This window comes from Alnus glutinosa, chromosome 12, assembly GCF_958979055.1.
Source record: "Alnus glutinosa chromosome 12, dhAlnGlut1.1, whole genome shotgun sequence".
Taxonomy (NCBI): domain Eukaryota; kingdom Viridiplantae; phylum Streptophyta; class Magnoliopsida; order Fagales; family Betulaceae; genus Alnus; species Alnus glutinosa.
Genome location: NC_084897.1, coordinates 12,875,140 through 12,893,623, shown reverse-complemented (window position 1 = coordinate 12,893,623; position 18,484 = coordinate 12,875,140). Strand labels below are relative to the sequence as shown.

The 18,484-nt window shown below is 38.5% G+C and overlaps 1 protein-coding gene across 4 annotated transcripts; it reads left to right on the top strand.

The window, feature by feature from the left end:
• Positions 1-364: 364 nt before the first annotated feature.
• Positions 365-13,385, top strand: LOC133851049 (transcription initiation factor TFIID subunit 4b). Of its 4 annotated transcripts, XM_062287347.1 has the most exons (16): positions 369-523; positions 641-832; positions 983-1,111; positions 1,201-1,306; positions 8,586-9,133; positions 9,258-9,353; positions 9,457-10,416; positions 11,063-11,187; positions 11,317-11,404; positions 11,516-11,651; positions 11,747-11,802; positions 11,877-11,933; positions 12,009-12,149; positions 12,300-12,365; positions 12,459-12,696; positions 12,993-13,385. In XM_062287347.1, the coding sequence occupies exons 3-16, from the start codon at positions 1,073-1,075 to the stop codon at positions 13,166-13,168; spliced, it is 2,832 nt and encodes a 943-aa protein (XP_062143331.1). In that variant the 5' UTR covers positions 369-523; positions 641-832; positions 983-1,072; the 3' UTR covers positions 13,169-13,385. The 4 variants fall into 4 exon arrangements, with proteins under 4 accessions (XP_062143334.1, XP_062143332.1, XP_062143330.1 ...); XM_062287350.1 differs by lacking the exon at positions 641-832 and having other exon boundaries at positions 365-523; positions 12,903-13,042; XM_062287348.1 differs by lacking the exon at positions 641-832 and having other exon boundaries at positions 366-523; positions 12,996-13,385.
• Positions 13,386-18,484: the final 5,099 nt, after the last annotated feature.

Genomic DNA, 18,484 nt, shown 5'->3' with positions numbered 1-18,484 from the left:
TTTACATCCACAAAACACTTAGGGTCTGTTTGGGTTTGCGATTTCAAAAAATGTGATTTAAAAAAGTGATTTTTAATAACGCAATTAAACGTTTGGCAAAATTGCAGTTTACTGCAATTTGAAAATGCAAATTTTTTGTGTTTTCAAATCGTAATTTTTAAAAACGCAGTTTTCAAATAATTTATGTTCTACGATTTAATTTAAAATCTTACTTATTATCAATGAAATTACAACCCTAAACGCACCCTACTTTGATAAGAGTGGGCATAATCCGTCCAAATTGGACCGCATAACCGCCCCGGCCTTCACCGCACCGCCCAGTAAATGACGTATCTACATTTAGTAAATGTCATGCGGGCTTGGTTTTACTGAAACCGCAAGGACGGGGCCGAATTGCGGAAAAAACATTTTTAAACCGCATGAACGCGATCCGCCCCGAGAGTGGTATGCCGGCACAGCAGCAGCCATGCATTTTTGTGGTTTGGTTTGATTCTTTGTGGGTTGGTTTGTTTCTTCAAGCAAGGTGAGATTCTTGCAATTTTTAGTTCTTCTGGGCTGGGGGTGGCGAAATTGCTTGTATTTGGGTTTTTTTTTCGGTGGTTGATTTTGTTTGGAATTTTTTGGTGATTTGTTTTGTTAGCTGAAGGAGGACCAAATTTTGAGGGTGTTGTCTTGATTTTTGGGTGGTCTGTTTTGTTGATTTTCATTTTTTTTAACAAAACGGCACAAATTTAAGGGAGAGAAAGACAAGTTTTCTGCGGAAGAAGTGAGACTGTTCTCAAGCTCTCTGGAATGAAAAGGGAAAAAGTGTTTCTCAGTTTTTGGTCGATAGGTTTGTTTTGTGTATAGATCCGGTGTTCTCATTTACATTGTATTTTTTGTTTTTAACTGACGCGTCAATCACTTATTGGATGTTGTAAAATATGGTTTTTACTCCACATCCTGACCGAAGGTATTCTCAATCTTTTGTACAAAATATTAGTTTATATACCATAGGACCCAGACTCACTTGATCGCCCGCCTGCGAGTGCGAGATTAGAAATTCCAAAGGCAGTGGTGCATAAAGAAAATCATGGACCCTTCCATAATGAAGCTCCTTGAAGAAGATGAGGTTCTCTCTCTCTCTCTGTGTCTCTCGATCTTGAATTTTGATTATATGGGATTAGAATTCTAACCTTTTTGAGTTTTGGATATGCACAGGACGAGAGTATGCATTCGGGGGCGGACGTGGAAGCATTCCAGGCTGCCCTAAATAGAGACATAGGCGGAGATGCGTCAACTTCTCAGCCCTCTGATTCAGATAACGGTGCGTCCTTTCAGTTTTTTTTTTTAACCCCAATTTCCAGGTTCTTAAATCATAGTGTCTGAGTGTAGCTATAGAGTTACCTAAGTTTTGTACGTTTCTTTGGACATGCATATTTTGGGAGTTTTCTTATAAACAGACTTGGTTAGCAGAATTTCAGGTTAGAAGTCGCTTTATGCATGAATCCCATCCACAAATGGGATTTTTTTTTTTTTTTTTCAGTTGAGGGTGAAGGGTGTAGGTAACGTGGAGTTAAGCAATCAGGCGATTGGATCTTTGTTTAAGGGGATTCATTTGGAAGTTGAAGGTGGGCATGGGTCAGACTAATTTGAATGTGTGTTTAAAGGTGGGTGGTATCAGGTTTTTCTTTAGGTCGGGATGAAGAATCCTTGAATAATCCTTCTTTGGCAGTGGTGAATGTTTTTGGGGAGGAGTTTAATGGAGTGAACCACTGACAGTCCATCTGCTTGATGTGGTTGAAGAACAGGGTGTTCCAAATTCAATGTCCTCAGATTGGGTGGTTGAAAGGGTGAAGAATTTTTGTCATGTAGTAGGGTTGTCGTGGGATGACTTTGAGGATCAAATGTTGGCGTTATTTTCTACGATTGAAGCTAGAAGAAATCAGAATTTTGTCGGTTATGTGTTAGAATTAAGTGTCAAGACAGGGACTAAAGGTAACCAGGAGGTAAAGAGGTTGGATTGTTCAGGAGGTAAAGAGGGCACTCTAATTTTATTACCTGTGTCTACTATTTAGGCAGAGAAAGGGAAAGGAAAGGGGAGGGGTTCTAACCGTTCATTATGAAACCCAGGATAGTATCATGGAATGTAAGAGGGCTAAATGAGAAGGATAAAAGGCCGAGGATTAGAGTGCTTCCCATATATTGGAAGGCGGGCATTGTATGTTTCTTAGACGAAATTGGAGTATATTTCTAGGGAGGTGGCTCGTAGTTTATGGGGTTGCCCACATGTGGATTGGATATTTATGGGGTCGAGAGGGGCTTCTGGTGAGATTTTGTTAATGTAGGATAAGCTGGTGGTGGAGAAGATTGAGGATTATGTGGGGAGCTTCACAATAGCGTCTTCTCTTAGGAATGAGGATAATTTTGTTTGGGTGTTTACAGGGGTGTATGGTCCAAATGATGATGGTGTAAGGAGATATCTGTGGGATGAATTGCTTGGTCTTATGAGTTAGTGGGAATTGTCGTGATGTATTTGGAGAGATTTTAATGTTCGGTTTCCAACCGAAAAATCAGGTGGTTCCAGACATTCACCAGCTATGGTGGATATCCTGCTTGTAGGTGGGAGTTTTACTTGGTCACATAATCAGCAAGTGCATGCTTGGTCTATAACTGATAGATTTCTTAAATGGGAAGAGCATTTTTATGATGTCTAAAAGAGGAGACTTCCAAGAATCTTGTCAGATCATTGATGTTTGATTGTAGGGTGCCAGGGGGAGGTAGTGGGTATTTCAAGTTTGAAAATATGTGGCTGAAATCAGAAGGATTTGTGGAGCAGGTGAAAGCTTGGTGTCTGTCCTATAGCTTTCAAGGATTACCAAGTTTTTATATTGGCGAGTAAGTTGAAAGCTTTGAAAGTAGATTTGAAGAAATAGAATGAAGAGGTTTTTGGTGATGTAGGGAGGAAAAAGAAGGATTTTTTAGGGGGCATTTGGGAGCTGGATTTTATTGGAGAGGGCCGAGTTTTAATGGAAGATGAAAGGAGGGGGAAGGAAGATATGTCTAAGGAATTGGAGAAAGTTATTCTTCTTGAGAAAGTGAGTTGGAGGATATTTCTATTGAGCTGAAAGTTTATAATAGGTACTAGCTTAGCTTAACATAATTGAGTAGAACAAGGTAAGTCCAACAATCAATCAGAGTTGTTGGACTTAGAAATCTAGAGCCATGTGGTTGAGGGAGGGGGATAAAAAAAAAGAAAAAAAAAAAAAGAAAAAAAAAAAAAAAAAGAAATTCACAGGGTGGCAAATTCCTATTGAAGAAATAACTTAGTGGATTCTTTAGTTATTAATAGATACATGTCTTTTGACTTTACTAAAATAAATGAGCATATAGTGCAATTCTACAATCAATTGTATTCCAAACAGTTTACTTAGCGACCAAAGGTGGATAGCTTTTTTGCTCCTTTCCATTGATGCAGAAGAGAGTAACTGGTTGGAAAGAGATTTTGAGGAGCAAGAACTATGGGAGGTGGTGAGGGATTTGAACGGTGACAAGGCTCTGGGGACGGATGGTTTCACTATTGCCATTTTCCAGAATTGTCGAGAGGTAATGAAAGAGGACATCATGGCAGTTTTTAAGGAGTTTCATAGTCGACGGAAGTTTGTGAAGAGTTTTAATGCAACTTTTGTTTCTCTTATCCCAAAGAAGGCAGACGCTATGGACATTAAGGACTTTTGTCCAATAAGTTAATGATAAATGCAATAAGTGCGATACTTCCTTCCTTCTTCCTTACCCCGTAGCTTATTGGGTGGGGTTTATAAAATTATTTCCAAGGTTTTAGCAAACAGGTTAAAATTGGTGTTGGGAAAGATTATCTCTAATTCACAAAATGCATTCATTGGAGGTAGACAAATTTTGGATTCAGTGTTGATTGCTAATACATGTTTGAATAGTCGGATCAGATTGATTTGGGGAACCTGGAAAGTTGTACAAATTGGATTTGGAGAAGGCGTATGATCATGTAAATTAGGAGTTCTTACTCTATTTGTTGAAAAGATGTGGATTTGGGGAGAAATGGAGGGATTGGATAGCGCATTGTATCACTATAGTGCGGTTCTCCATTATTGTTAATGGTTCACTATTCGGATTTTGTACTAGCTCTCGTGGATTGAGACAGGGGAATCTATTATCGCTGCTATTGTTTGTGGTGGTTAGGGAGGCATTGAGTAGGATGATGGCTACTACTAGGGGTGTAAACGAGCTGATCCTGAGTGAGTATTGGTTGTTCGGGATCGGCTCGTCTGATTTTTTCTCAAGTTCGAGCTCGAACTCAAGCTTGGGACGAGCCAAGAAACTGGGATAGAGCTCGGCTCGCCAAGGGGTAAACCTTGGGCGAGATCGAGCTCGAGCTCACCTATTAGACAAGCACGAGCTTGAGTACTCGGCTCGGTTTGAGTAACAGATTCGCCTGGCACCCAAACGGTACGAGTCCACCGCCCAAAGGTTCCCTGCGTGCGATGGCTTCCCTGATGTGCTCTCTGGCCGGAGACTACCGCAATGGCCAGTGACGCGCCTAGCACTGCCCCTTCAGCTCTTGAATCTCTCTCTCTCAACCACGCTATACCCAACGCCGGAACATTCCAAAGGCTGAAGACAGCAGCCCACGGAACGACTGAGAAGAACACCTTTGCTTGATGTTTTGTAAGAGGTAGAGGAAGAAAGGCAAAAGAGGAGGCATTGGAGTATTCAGTGTGTTGTAGAGAAGAGATACGTTGGAGAGACGTTGGGGTTTGAATGTGGAGACTTGTGAAATTAGTCTTGGGCAGTGAGGCAGAGACGTTATAGGAACGTTAGGCGTGCGTGATGTGAAGTATTGAGACGTGTGAAAGGTAACCTTGGGCAGTGCGATCAGATGGAGAGACCTGCGGTTGTGTTAAACAGCTGGACAAGTGTATATCAGAAGCATCTGGAAATATATGTAATAATAGTTGGCTTTTGTTAAACGCACAGTTTTGTATAACTGTTTGTAATTGATTTGTTGGGCTTGTAATGTTTGTAGTTGAGCTGTTGGGCTTGTAATAAGGCTGTAAAGGTGGGAATCTGTTGGGGTGGTTAGTAGACCTACTAAGTATAATAGTCCATGAGAGTATTAGACTGGGTATCGAAATTGTAGTTGTGTTCAATTTGTAAACTATATATATATATATATACATGATTCGAGCCTCAATAAACGAGTTGATCCTTATACGAACAGGTTCACGATGTTTAATTGAGTTGAGCCGAGTTTATATGAGTTTGCATCGTTTAATAATCGAGTTTGATTTCGTGTTCATGAGTAGCTCATTTAATAATCGATTCGAGCACGAGTCGAGTTTATTCTAACCGATCTCGAGTAAGCTCATGAGTAGCTCAACTCGTTTACACCCTAACTGCTACAATGGAATAGGAGACTTGTTCGGATTTTCATTGGGGTTGAAGAACAATGAAGATTTGTCAGTGTCTCATTTACTGTTTCCTGATGATACTTTGATTTTTTGTGATGAAATTCCGAACAACTACGACATTTGCATAACATTTTCTTATGTTTTCAAGCTATTTCGGGATTGAAGATTAATTTAGCAAAATCATAAACTGTTCCAATAGGCGAAGTGGGAGATGTAGAAGGGTTCGCCTGTAATATTGGTCGTAGAGTATCTTCATTGCCGATGAAGTTTTTGGTTTGCCAATAGATGCTTCTTATAAGGCTATATCTATTTGGAATGGCATTATTGAGAAAATGGAACGTCGGTTGGCTGGATGGAAAAAACTTTATTTAAGGGTGGTAGATTGACTCTGATCAAAAGTATGCTATCCAATTTACCTACTTATGATTTGTCTATTTTCCCTATTCCAGTGGAAGTGGCTAATAGGCTTGAGAAAATTTAGGGGGATTTTTTGTGGTGGAATTGGGGATGAGTTTAAATTTTATTTGGTGAACTGGTCAAGAATTTGTACTCCAATGAACTCAAGTGGTTTGGGAGTTACAAATCTGATTTAGTTTAATTAAGCTCTTCTGGAAAAATGGTTGTGGTGGTATGCTACAAAGAGAGAGGCATTGTGGATGTTGGTGATAAAGACTAATATGATAATCTAAGGGGAGGTTGGTGCTTTGAGGAGGCAATAGGGCCATTTGGAGTGGGAGTATGGAAACTTATAAGAAGGGGGTGGGAACGTTTTCAAATTTTGCTAGATATGAGGTGGGTGATAGGTCAAAGGTTTGTTAGACCTTTTTGGCATTATGTGTGGTCTAAGGATAGTCCATTGAAGATATCTTATTCGGAATTGTCCAGCATTGCACGTAGCAAGGATGCGTGGGTAGCGGATTACTTGCAATTTCGAGATGGGAATATTCACTGGAATGTAAATTTTACTAGACTAGTTCAAGATTGGGAGGTGAAGGTGGTCTTTTCTTTCTTTGAGATGTTGTATTCTTTCAGACTAAGAGAAGGAGATATAGATAGAACAGACTGGAGTCCTTCCAAAAGGAGTAAGTTTGAGGTGAGGTCATTTTATCTAGTGTTAACTAGTTCGGATGGATCCTCTTTTCCTTGGAAGAGTATTTGGAGAGTCAAGGCTCCCTCGAGGGTGGCGTTTTTTGTGTAACAGTGGCTTTAGGGAAAATATATACGTTGGATAATTTGAGAAAGATGAATGTTGTGGTGGTGGAGTGGTGTCGCATATGCAAGAAGAGTGAACTATTTGGATTTTGTTCAACACTTTATATACTTGGATAGTAGTACATCATTGCTTGCTTGTTTCTAGTTTTGCAGATTTTTTGAACTTTTGTTCATCTTTTTCTTTTGATTAGGAGGTTTTCTTGTATACTTTTTGTGTATTAGGGTTGCGTTCAACTACGCTTATTTAATGATATTGAATTACTTAATATATATATATATAACCGAAAATAAAAAACAACAGTGCAGATTCCATAATTAAATTAAAGCTAGTCATAGGCTGTGTGTATTATGGAGAATTAAATGAATTTTATGTTTGTTTAGCAGCTGTTTTTGATAAATAATGGAATTTGGAATTATTTGTGGTGGACTTTGGAGCCTATAGACTTCTAATTAATAACTGAAGCACAGAATACAATGATTCATTGTCTATAGGATTATGTGTGTTATCATATGGATGTTACCAGAGTTTCAGTTGGTGGAACTAGGCACTCAATTATTGTGATAAATCACGGTTATTGTATATTATTTTTTATCCATTTGCTTTGTATATTATTCTTTATTGTTTTGGGAATAACTTGAAGACAGATTGTTCTGGGTTAGCTGGTCTTGTTGATATTCGTTATTAAGAAGAGAATAACTTATATAGGGATTTGGCACGGTACCAAAAGGGTTTAAAATGAAAATATTAAAACTCACCTTATTATCTACATAAATCGACAAAATTTCTCCCCGTTCAAGAGAATCGAGCCCACCACCCCCTCTCCTCCGCCACCGCCCCGTTCCTCCGCTAAACCCCACCGCCAATCAGCCGCCCATCTCTCCACCACTCCACCCACAACTCCATCATCGCCTAAGAAAAGGTTTGTGATAAGGTTTTTTCTTTTTGCACGTACCTAGGTCTCTATGTGTGAGGTTTGTTAATCCTGTATACCAATCACATTATGGCTATACCCATCACAGTATGTTTGGTGAGGTTTGCTCAATAGTAGTGCACTTGCATAGAATAATCTAAAATGTGTGAAAATTAAGGAGGTAAACTTTACTGATCTAGAATTTCCATAACCCATGGCTATTTTCCATGAGTCTTGTTGCCGCCGTGGCTTCAATTAACGGAATTGCTCTGTACTACCAAGGAGAACTGAGGTGGCATTTGACGGAGTGGCAGAGAGATGGGCAGCCAATTGGCGGTGGTATTTGGCAGAGGAATGGGCGGTGGCCTTCAGTGGAGGAGAGGGGCTGGTGGGTCGATTCTCTTTAACGGGAAGGAGAAATTTTGTCGATTCGTGTAAAGAATAGGGTGAGATCTGGTGTTTTCATTTTAATTCTTTTTGGTGCTCCAGTTTGACGTGTTTATCTCTTACTAGAGGGCACAAAGGACCTGGTGTGTGCCAGGCCCTTATAAAAATTACTCTATTAATAATGTTGAGTAGGAGTGTTGCAATAATTTGTCAATATTTTTTTTAAAAAAAAAAAAAAAATATTATTCTAATAATACTTCTACTTTTTTTTTCTTTTTTTCTTTCCCCCTATTTATTATCACAATTACTGTCTCACAGTCTTTGAAGATTTTATGTGGAGGAGAAATCTTAATGTATGGGTTTAAAACTTGACTTCTCAACCCCATATTTCCTTAAAGCACGAATTTATTTTGCTTATCTATGATTGTGTGTTTGAAATGAAAGTCTTTTTATCTTATTTTTATCAAATAATCTACTGTCTAGTCAGCATATGGAAAGCGCATTCATGCAGGGAAATTATGTTATGGAAGATAATAAAGATATTGAGCCCAAGCATTTCAATAAAATGTCTTCAGCCTTCTCTTATGTGCTATGAATAGATTAAAATGTCCTGCCTAGCAATTTATTGATTATGCATGATATGTACGAACAGTTTTGTCTCAAGGAAGCAATCATACTTCCAGTCAGTCATTACCACAGTGGCAAAATGTTAGCCAAGATCAAAGCAGTGAATCTCAAGTTGAACAAGACCAAAAAAGTGCACAGCAGCAAGAACAGCCTTTGTCTGGAATGGAGCTAAAGCAACATGGATCTGTTATTGAAAGTCAGCAACAGAATTCTGTCCCGGAGGAACTCAAGCACCTCCAAATGCCACAGAAAAAATCCCAAGATGATTGTCAACAGGTGAAGGGGCATCCAACTTCCCTCCAGAATCCTCAGACAACTGAAATGCAGATTTCTGAAAAAATTCGTACACCGATAGATGAGCCAGATAGGAGACCTAGTCTAGAAGGCGAATCTCAATATGCAAAATTACAGAAGATAAGTAATCAACAGGCAACAATCACAGAGCAAGCAAGCAACCCAATAAATCGTACTAAACCAGGGCAAGTACCATTTGGCGTGTTGCTGCCTGTTTTACAAGCCCAACTTGATAAAGACAGAGCCATGCAACTTCAAACAATATTTGCTAAACTCAAGGTGGGGCCCTAATACCAGTTTCTCAACTAATATGGCTTTGTACATGTCTCTTTGTGTGAATGAATTGGGTGCATCCTTTGTTTTCCTGATGAAACTAATTTCTCAACTGTCATTGCTTTCCCAGAAAAATGAGATCCCCAAAGAAGGGTTTGTCCGGCTCATGAGAGGTATTGTGGGAGACCATATGCTCAAACTGGCAGTAATGAAAATACAATCACAGGTAAGTACGGAATACTTTCAGTAAATTACCCCATGAATGCTTTTGGTCAGTTAAGCAGTGTTGTATAATCAAGCTAAAAAACCAGCCTGTTATATACTTGCAGCCAAGTTCCAATCAATTCCAGTTGCAATCTCAAGCTTCAGCACGGCAACACCCTCAGCGGATGCCATCTGTTAGTGCCAGTTCCACCCAATTCAGTGATCCCCACTCATTTGCACAACTTCATCAGAAGGGCACCAACTCTTCTGCAGACCCTTCTCATATTGCCGTTGGCCAAATGCCGGCTGATTCAAGCTATCCAACCATAGAAAACGATGCTCAGAAAACTAGAGAGGTGAATCGCCAATCAGATTCTCATGGAGTTCAAGTAAGCCAAGTGTCTTCTTCCAGTGAGAGCACTGTCAATCAAGAAAGGGAGCAATCCTCAATTACCATACAAGGTCTTAACAAGCAGCAGCAACAGCATTTGCACTTTCCACCCATTTATGGAAGTACTGGTGGTAATTATCACGCATACTCTGGGACAAATGTCAATACTTCAACATCATCTGTCAAACCACAACCTCATGATACACAATTGAGGCAAATTTCACAACATCAGAACTTGAGTTCCACTCAGTTAGGAGGGACAACACAGGGCATGAACATGATGAGCATGTCTAAGTTTGAGAGGCAAAATTCTATCAATGATCCAAAGCGAGTTCAGGGTGGATCTGTCTCTCACGTGGCAAACAATTCAACCTCACAACAGAATTCAGTTCCTTGGCAATCGTCAACAAATAAAGAACAATATTCTGCCCCTTCATCATCAATGGTTGGTGTAAAACAGGAAGCAATTGATCAGGCTACTGAGCAGCAGCACAAACCCCATTTTTCTCATCCACAAGGATTGTCTTGTTTTTCTTCTGCACAGCTTGGACAGGGAAATGCAACCCCTGGAATTGTAAAGGATGAAACTTTAGAGAAGCAGTCTTCGAGGATGGGTCTTTCGACATCCACGAGCACGATGCCTTCGAATTCAGTTTCTCATTCTATGACAACACAATTGGATCCTAATGTCCCAGTAATCTCCAGACTTCTGTTGTGGTGCTTTTAATTAATGATATCAAGCAATTTGATGATTATATGCCATTTTCAAATATGATGCTTGTGATATTAAAAATTTGTTTACTGGCTATTAACTGGCATTCTCCCTCTAATATGTTTCCATAACACCCTACACCATTAGTGTGTCAGATTTTTTCGCTAAGAAATTTCCGCTAGGTTGGACTCAAGACTGATGAAGACTAAAGAATATTCTAATTTACCGTATGTTGTCACTTCTATATCATGTTCTCCTTCATAATTTTAGTGTCAAGACAGGAGGTTTATTATTTTGTGTCTTTCCTATCCTGCATATTAATGCATGCATCTATTCATGGGACTGTTTGACATTTTATTGGTATGCAATAGTACGATAAAGTACATACATTGTATAATTTTTATTGCTTCATTTTCCCCTTACCCCCTACCCCCCGGGCTTCTATTGAAAAAAACCTTTTGTGGATATATATTTTTTTTAATTATTGGATATACTGAAAAATATATCTATTGCAAAGTTCATGCTGTGTCTTGTAATTATCTCTTAATATTTAGAGATGGCTAGCTTCCTCCTCTTTTTTTTTTTCTGGGCAAGCTGATTTCCGTATTGCTGGTACATTTTTTATCAGTTAGGTTCTCGGATCCCATCTGCAGCCTCTCCTTCTGTGACTAACGCAAGGACACCTTCCAAAAAGCCTTCTGTTGCCCAGAAGAAACCACTTGAGGCACTTGGTTTATCACCAACTCTGCCAAGGTGATAAAAGTCTTCTGTTGTATTATAGCCAGAGGACGATGATGAATGGTTTCAAAGTGAATTGGTTCATGCTCCATTTTTAACCTTTTTAACTCTTTGTCCATGCATAATTTATCTGATATCCTGCAGTAAAAAGCAAAAAGTATCTGGGGCCTTTTCAGATCAAAGCATTGAACAACTAAATGATGTCACTGCAGTCAGTGGAGTTAATCTTAGGGTATGCTATTTTTCCATTTTGAAGTCTTCCTATTGTTAAGTATAAGATAATTAAGTAAATGATTCACTCTTAAAGTATACAAGCTGAAACCCGATATTCTGCTTTGAATAGGAAGAGGAGGAACAACTATTTTCTGGACCCAAGGAGGACAGTCGAGTTTCAGAAGCATCTCGAAGAGTTGTGCAAGAAGAAGAAGAGAGACTGATTTTGCAGAAAACTCCCCTCCAGAAAAAACTGGCAGAGATCAGTTAATACTCTAGTTAATCCCTCTTCTTTCCGCTGTTTGCATTATCAACAAATATAAGGGGGCTTGATATCTGGTCTGTGTTATCTGTATGGCAGTGATCAAATGTGGTTTGAAGAGTATAAGCAATGATGTGGAGCGATGCTTGTCATTGGTGAGATGCTACCTACTTGGTCCTTTGTCTTTATTAATGCTTACATGTTTTCTTAAGCACAACTAAATCTTCAGTGCGTGGAGGAAAGAATGCGTGGACTAATAAGTAACCTAATCCGACTGTCAAGACAGGTTGGTGTTTTTCTTTTACTTCTCACTTGAATTATCTGTAATTAATTACTTCTGAATTTTAGCGGGTCTCTGTAGCGGGTTGATATTGAGAAACCAAGACACCGGACTCTTATCACCTTGGATGTTCGACAACAAATCATGACAATGAACAGGAAAGCTAGGGAGGAATGGGAGAAAAAACAGGCTGAAGCAGAGAGGCTCCGGAGACTTAATGAAGTGAGTACCTCTGCATTTTATGAGATGATTAACTGAGTTCTTAGGATATTACTTGTAGAAAACACATCATAGAATACACAAAGTATATTTACTTTATGTCCATTGGAAGTTTTATGTATTTGTTAATAAATTATAAATCTCCCAATGCAGCCGGAGGGTAATAATGGAGTTGATGGCGAAAAGGAGAAAGATGAAGGTCGTGCTAAATCACTTAAGGTATCCAGGATAATTTATGATGCTAAAAAGCATTATAAATTTACCAATCCACAAACATCAAAATTCTTGATTTTGCTATCTGCTTTGTTGCAGGCAAACAAAGAGGAGGATGACAAAATGAGAACAACAGCTGCAAATGTCGCTGCCCGTGCTGCTGTTGGAGGAGATGACATGTTGTCAAAATGGCAACTTATGGCTGAGCAAGCCCGGCAGAAACGTGAAGGAGGGGTGGATGCATCCGGTTCTCAGCCAGGTAAAGATGTGAGTCGCAAGCTGACATCTGGAAGAAAGGACAATCAAGAAGCAGAGAAAAAGGGCAATGCAGCTTCTGGTAAGAGTGCTTTAAATTGATTTTAGTTTTTCTAGTTAATAGTATATATCTTTACACCAAGTCCACTGCACCAAACAGCACCCAGTCATTGATGTGCAACTTCAGATATATTCCCTGCCTCATCCAACAGCATTGATGAGCAACCTTTACTTTTTTTCTTTTTTTTCTTTTTTCTTTTTTTTTCTTTTCTTTTTTTTTTTTTATAGTTTAGCAGTGTGTTTGCTGAAGAAATGTCCTATGCAGTGTGTCCATTCTACCTCTGAAATGTGTGTTTCCCCCTCCCCCCCTCCTTTCAGCAGGGTCTGTTAGAAAATTTGGGAGGAACCAAGTTATTGTGCCTCAAACTAGGGTTGCTCGGAACATCTCCATTAAGGATGTGATTGCAGTCCTGGAAAGGGAACCCCAGATGTCTAGGTCTACACTGATTTATGGCTTGTATGAGAGAATTCACTCTGATGCCACTGTCGAATAAGTGAAACATGGTGCAAATGGCGTCTTCGCTTGTGAGTGCATCACTGGGCCTTGAACCATCCTTTGCAAACGTAGCGGAGCCTGGAGGGGTAGTTTGTTAAATTATTCTCTCATGTTTGTTTGAACTTACTTGAATTATACTTTCCTTGTTCATTCTTTGTAATTAAGTTTAGTTAAGTTTGGTTGGGAGGTCACTAGTTTTTTCTGCTTTACTGTTATTTTGTGTTGCTCTTTTTACTTTTTCTTTTCTTTTTTTCTGAGCAAATCATTGATTATATGCAGTTAAATTCAAACAAACCGAAATCTCTCTCTCTCTCTCTCTATATATATATATATGACAAAGAATGCGTAGTAAATATAAGCAAATGCCGGCCATGCTTCTGCCCTGTAGCAAATTTCTATGGATGGGAGATAGCTCGGATGAATGCAATACAACTCGTGAGATTTACCCGACTTTCTGATCACTTGAAGAAAAGAATCCTCCCCCCCCCCCAAAAAAAAAAAAAAGAGGCATGATATACATACATTTTTTTTTTTACATCACTTCTCGAAATTAACCTTTAAATATTAAATCTGTAAGATCCACATAAGTAAAAAGATTATTTTTCTTGTACTCCTATGCAAGATTCTGGGAACAAAATGGCTAAAAGAGTGAGACCACCACATTGCTTTCAGGTGTTTATGGTGCTGATTAACTTGCATGATGTTTCCATGAAGCGTCCCCCTTGTAATCGATTGAAATCAAGATCATCATGAAGAGAATGCCTTCACCCCATGGAGAGCCGATTGGAGCTTGCCAACCAAGTCATATCAATAAAACCTCAGACAACTTCTGCAGATCAACCACTTATAAATATATAAATTAAGGTCTCATTTGGTTTGTGAAATGAGTATTTTATTGAGAAAGGGAATAGTTATTACTGGAAATGAAATAGTTATTTCTACTATTTTGTTTGGTGACAACACATACTTTAATTAGAATTGAATAAAAATCACTAAAAAATCTCACCCAGGGGTGGTCACGGCCACCCCTGAAGCCCATCAGTGGTGGCCAGGCCATCCCAAATGGTCCGAGGGTGGTGTGGCCATCCCAATGGCCAGCCACACGTTGGTCGTTGGTTTGTTGATTATATATCTATCTCTCTCTGTCTCTCCCGCTCTCTTTGCTGTGAGATGTTTTGTTGTATTTATTTATATACTGATTGTTGAGAATTTCTGGGTTTTGTGATGCTAATTGTTTGCTGGGTTTGTTGATTAAATTCTGGGGTAATTACCTTTTCCCCCATCAACTACTAACTTTTGCAGAAATCCCCCATGAATTACCAACTTTACCAAAATAGAGCATTCAACGACCAAAGTTACTCGTTTTTCCCCTTTCCGTCAGTCAGAGGTGTTAAGTCCAACGGTCAACGAGTCATGTGCGGGTCACGTGCCGTCTAAGCCAATTTTTTCTCCCTTCTGCCCTCAGTTGCCGTTTTGAAAAGACGAAAATACCCTCAGTAATAAAACTGTCTGAATTTGAAAATACACCCCTATTGAATTATGCATATGCCCTTACTTTATCATCCAAAATGTCTGAAATGCCCCGTGAAGAATTGCATTAAGCACCCATTGCGCCACACAACCCGTCTTCTACATACTTAGAAAAAAAAAAAAACCCCGTCTTCTACACTCCGAAACCCTATAAATCTTCGAGCACCAAAGATTCATACTTCGAACTTGACGAATGGTGGATTTGCACTAAAAAGTCGGAACAAACCCAAACTCGCACTTGTTTCAGGTATCGTCCGAATTCACTCTTTCATTAAAATAAAAAAGTGTTTTTTTATTGTTGGAGTGAAAGCAAAATATTACACCGACATTATGTGTGGTGTTTGTTGTTTTGTGCGATAAAGTCAATGGGTTTGTTGATTGTTAAACCTTTTGGGATTTGTTTATTTATTTTTTCTGTAGTGGTCCCACACGGTTGTGTACAATGTTTTCCCTTTGTCGGTTGTCAATGTTTGTTTGTATTTTTTTTCTCTTAAGTGGTCCCGAATGTCTATGGATTCGGGGGAAACACCTGAAGAAAAGAAAAGAGATATAATTAATTAATTAATTAATTAAGGCTCTACATTTGTTTGATCTTTTCAAAATCAGAAAACAAACATAACATATGTGCTAGTATTTTATGTTGGCAACATTCTGGTTGACAAAAACACTTTATGTAACAGTTGCATTTTAAATAGGTTTATCGGTTCTATTCAAAATCTTCAAGTTTATGGACAGTGTTCGTTTCAAGCCATGTGACTGGTTACAAGTTTCTAAGAAGATGTCCATGAAGATTCCATACAAATTCCAAGTTAGATCAATCGGTTCCTGTGCAACTGTCTGGACGGGGCCTTTGAAGGTGTCCGGACGCTCCTCAGTGTCTAGAAGCTTCAGCGTTGAAGACGTCCAGATGTTAGAGCAACACCGTCCGGAGGCTAGGTCAAGCTTCTCCAATTTCTACACAGAGTTGGCTTTCAGTCGACACTATTTGGAAAGTTTTCGCTAGACGTCCGGACGACATGGCAACACGTCTGGATGCAACACAGCATTCCAAAATATTTCGGGTTTCCTTTACGGATGTGGAAAGGAGTGACAGTGACGTGGTCCTATTATGGAAAGAATTGCGCTATTCTGGAAAGGCGGTCGCAGAAGACCGTCGGGACGAGGGTAAGTTACCGTTCGGACGCTCCACAGCCAGAGTCTGAATTTGTCTAGAATTAGGTTTTCTGAAGCCTATAAGTAGATGGCTTTAGACTTGTTATTTGTCAGAATTCAATATAGAATTCCATAGTGCTTAAAGAGGGTGTTTAGAGAGATTTGAAGATCCACTAGCTCTCTAGCCGTTGCCGGTGTGTGCTCAATAGTTCGTGTGAAGTCTATCTTAGGGGTCGGCCCTAAGATAAAAGATTCCATCAAAGACCCCTTCAAGTAGGACACTTATTTGGGAAACGTTCACGACATGCTTCGTGTTATAGTTAAAGATATGACTACTGCAATAGGTTTTGTGAGTACGAGTGCTTTGTAACTTGCTTTGTCTTTGGATAGTGGATTTTCTAGGTTTGGCTGCCCCGGAGTGGTTTTTCTCTTCACAGAGTTTCTACTTCGTCAACAAATATCTTGTCTCTTTTATTTTTCACATTCAAGATATTTTGCTGCACACAAACACACACTTGGTATTTAGAAGTCATATATTTATTTTTCAATATGAACATTTTCAAAATATAGAAAACATTTTCTCAAATATGAACCCCATTAGAAAACACTTCTAAAATCAATTTTTACCATTATGTGTTACATTAAAAATACAAAACGCTCCAAAACAAACATAACATAATCATGTTTTTTATAGTATGCTAATCATGATCTTTAATTAGCATTTCAAATGACTTCACTTGGACCGATCTACTTCTTGTTTAGGTGTGTAGAACAGTAGAAGTAAGAAAGCTCAGAGAAAAAAAAAATTGACAATTACAATTTACAAGAAGTACAGCATGGTTACAATTTAAAAGAATAGTGTATAGTGAATTGCTATTTCAACAGAATAAATGGCTGGAGGATCATATTTCAACCGAATAAATTACCTTTATTTTCTTTATTCCAACAAAATTAATTGCTTGTCATTTTGTAAATTGTAAGTGACCTTATGGGAGCATCCACAAAAAAAATATCACACCCGAAGAAAAGATTCCATATTCAGACTGTTTAATTCTTGAGCTAATGTAGCTTATGGGCTTGACTCATAAGTTGTTTCCAATTTCAATTCAAACTCACTAAAACCTTCTAAAAAGATTTCATATTCAGACTGTTTAATTCTTGAGCTAATGCAACTTATGTTACATTAGGAGATATTTAGTACTCTAAACTAGCTCTCCATCTTCAACTGCTTTTTTTGATGTCCAAAATTTCTCATTTCTTCCCAAAATCTTTTGTCCTTTCCAATTTTCAAACAACTACTATGAACATTACTTGAAAGTCATAATATATAGTTAAGAAAAATACCTCTAATCTTAGGTTTGATAACACAATGATATTTTCATATGCAACTGGTAGGTAACCATGTGTAGTGCTAGTTTTCCCTAACAACAAAAAATCAAATCTTAAGAACTTAAATTAACACAAACATTAATTCAAGTTTGTCTCAAAAACATGGTGAATGAATCTGTACATAGCAAGTTGATTTGTTTCTTACTTGATTCTCAGTAGAGTTTGATTTGTTCTTCAAATCTCTACTATTTCTCTATTTTTGGTTAAGTACAATTACTTATACACAATTATTCATGCACAAATACTCATATTAGTTTATATGTTCTATGTGCAGTGTCAAGCAATTGGCATATACAATGGCAAACAATGATGTGATTTTTAGGGTTCATTATGGGGTCGGTTTGATCGGCGATATAAGTGCACGTATGTTGGAGGGAATACAGGGTTGTATGAAGAGTCTTATGACCTGGATTGTTTGTCTTTTATTGAGATCAAAATAGTAGTTAAAAAGTTTGGATACTGACTAGGTGACCTAGTTTACTATCGTAAACCCTATAAAGAATTAGATGATGGGTTGGTTCTATTAACATCTGGCGAGGATGTCGTCAAAATGGCTGATGCCTTTTTAGGCCAAAAACTTGTTATGCTGTACACAGTTTATTTTGCAAATGTACCAGAGACCACTCATGTTGGTGGCTCAAGCGGTTCGGCTACTTCTGAGGGCCGGTTATTAGATGACGATGAAGAGGATGAGGTATCCTCTAAGTTGGCCAGAAGTAATATGTTGTGAGTTTTAATGAGTACTCGCAAGCGCATGAATCGTTTGCAATATAGTGTGTGCAAATGCGAGGTCGAATCCACAGGGAAATGGTCAAATATTGATGTCTTGTTTAATCAACCTCATTTTAACCTAGTTCCAAAGGTTTGAGGATTGATTCAAGAACAAAAGACTAAATAAAAGAGATGAAATGAAATATGCAAATTAAAATGAACTAAGGCTAAGGAATCTACCAAACCAAATCCAACAACTCACACTTTTGGTTCCCACTTGAACACCCAAAGAACATTAAGCTTTGGATGTCATTCAAATTTCTTAACCACAAACTCTAGAACCATAAAATGAATCCAACTCAAAGATAAATCACAAAGAGTACCCATTTGAAATCAAATCATCCAATGTATCCATTCAGTGAACAAATCACAATGGATATCATCATTCAAACCGATAAAACAATGTATCAATCGGTTGAAACACATTAAACGTCCTATATCTACCACCAACCACATTCATTGCAAAGATAAA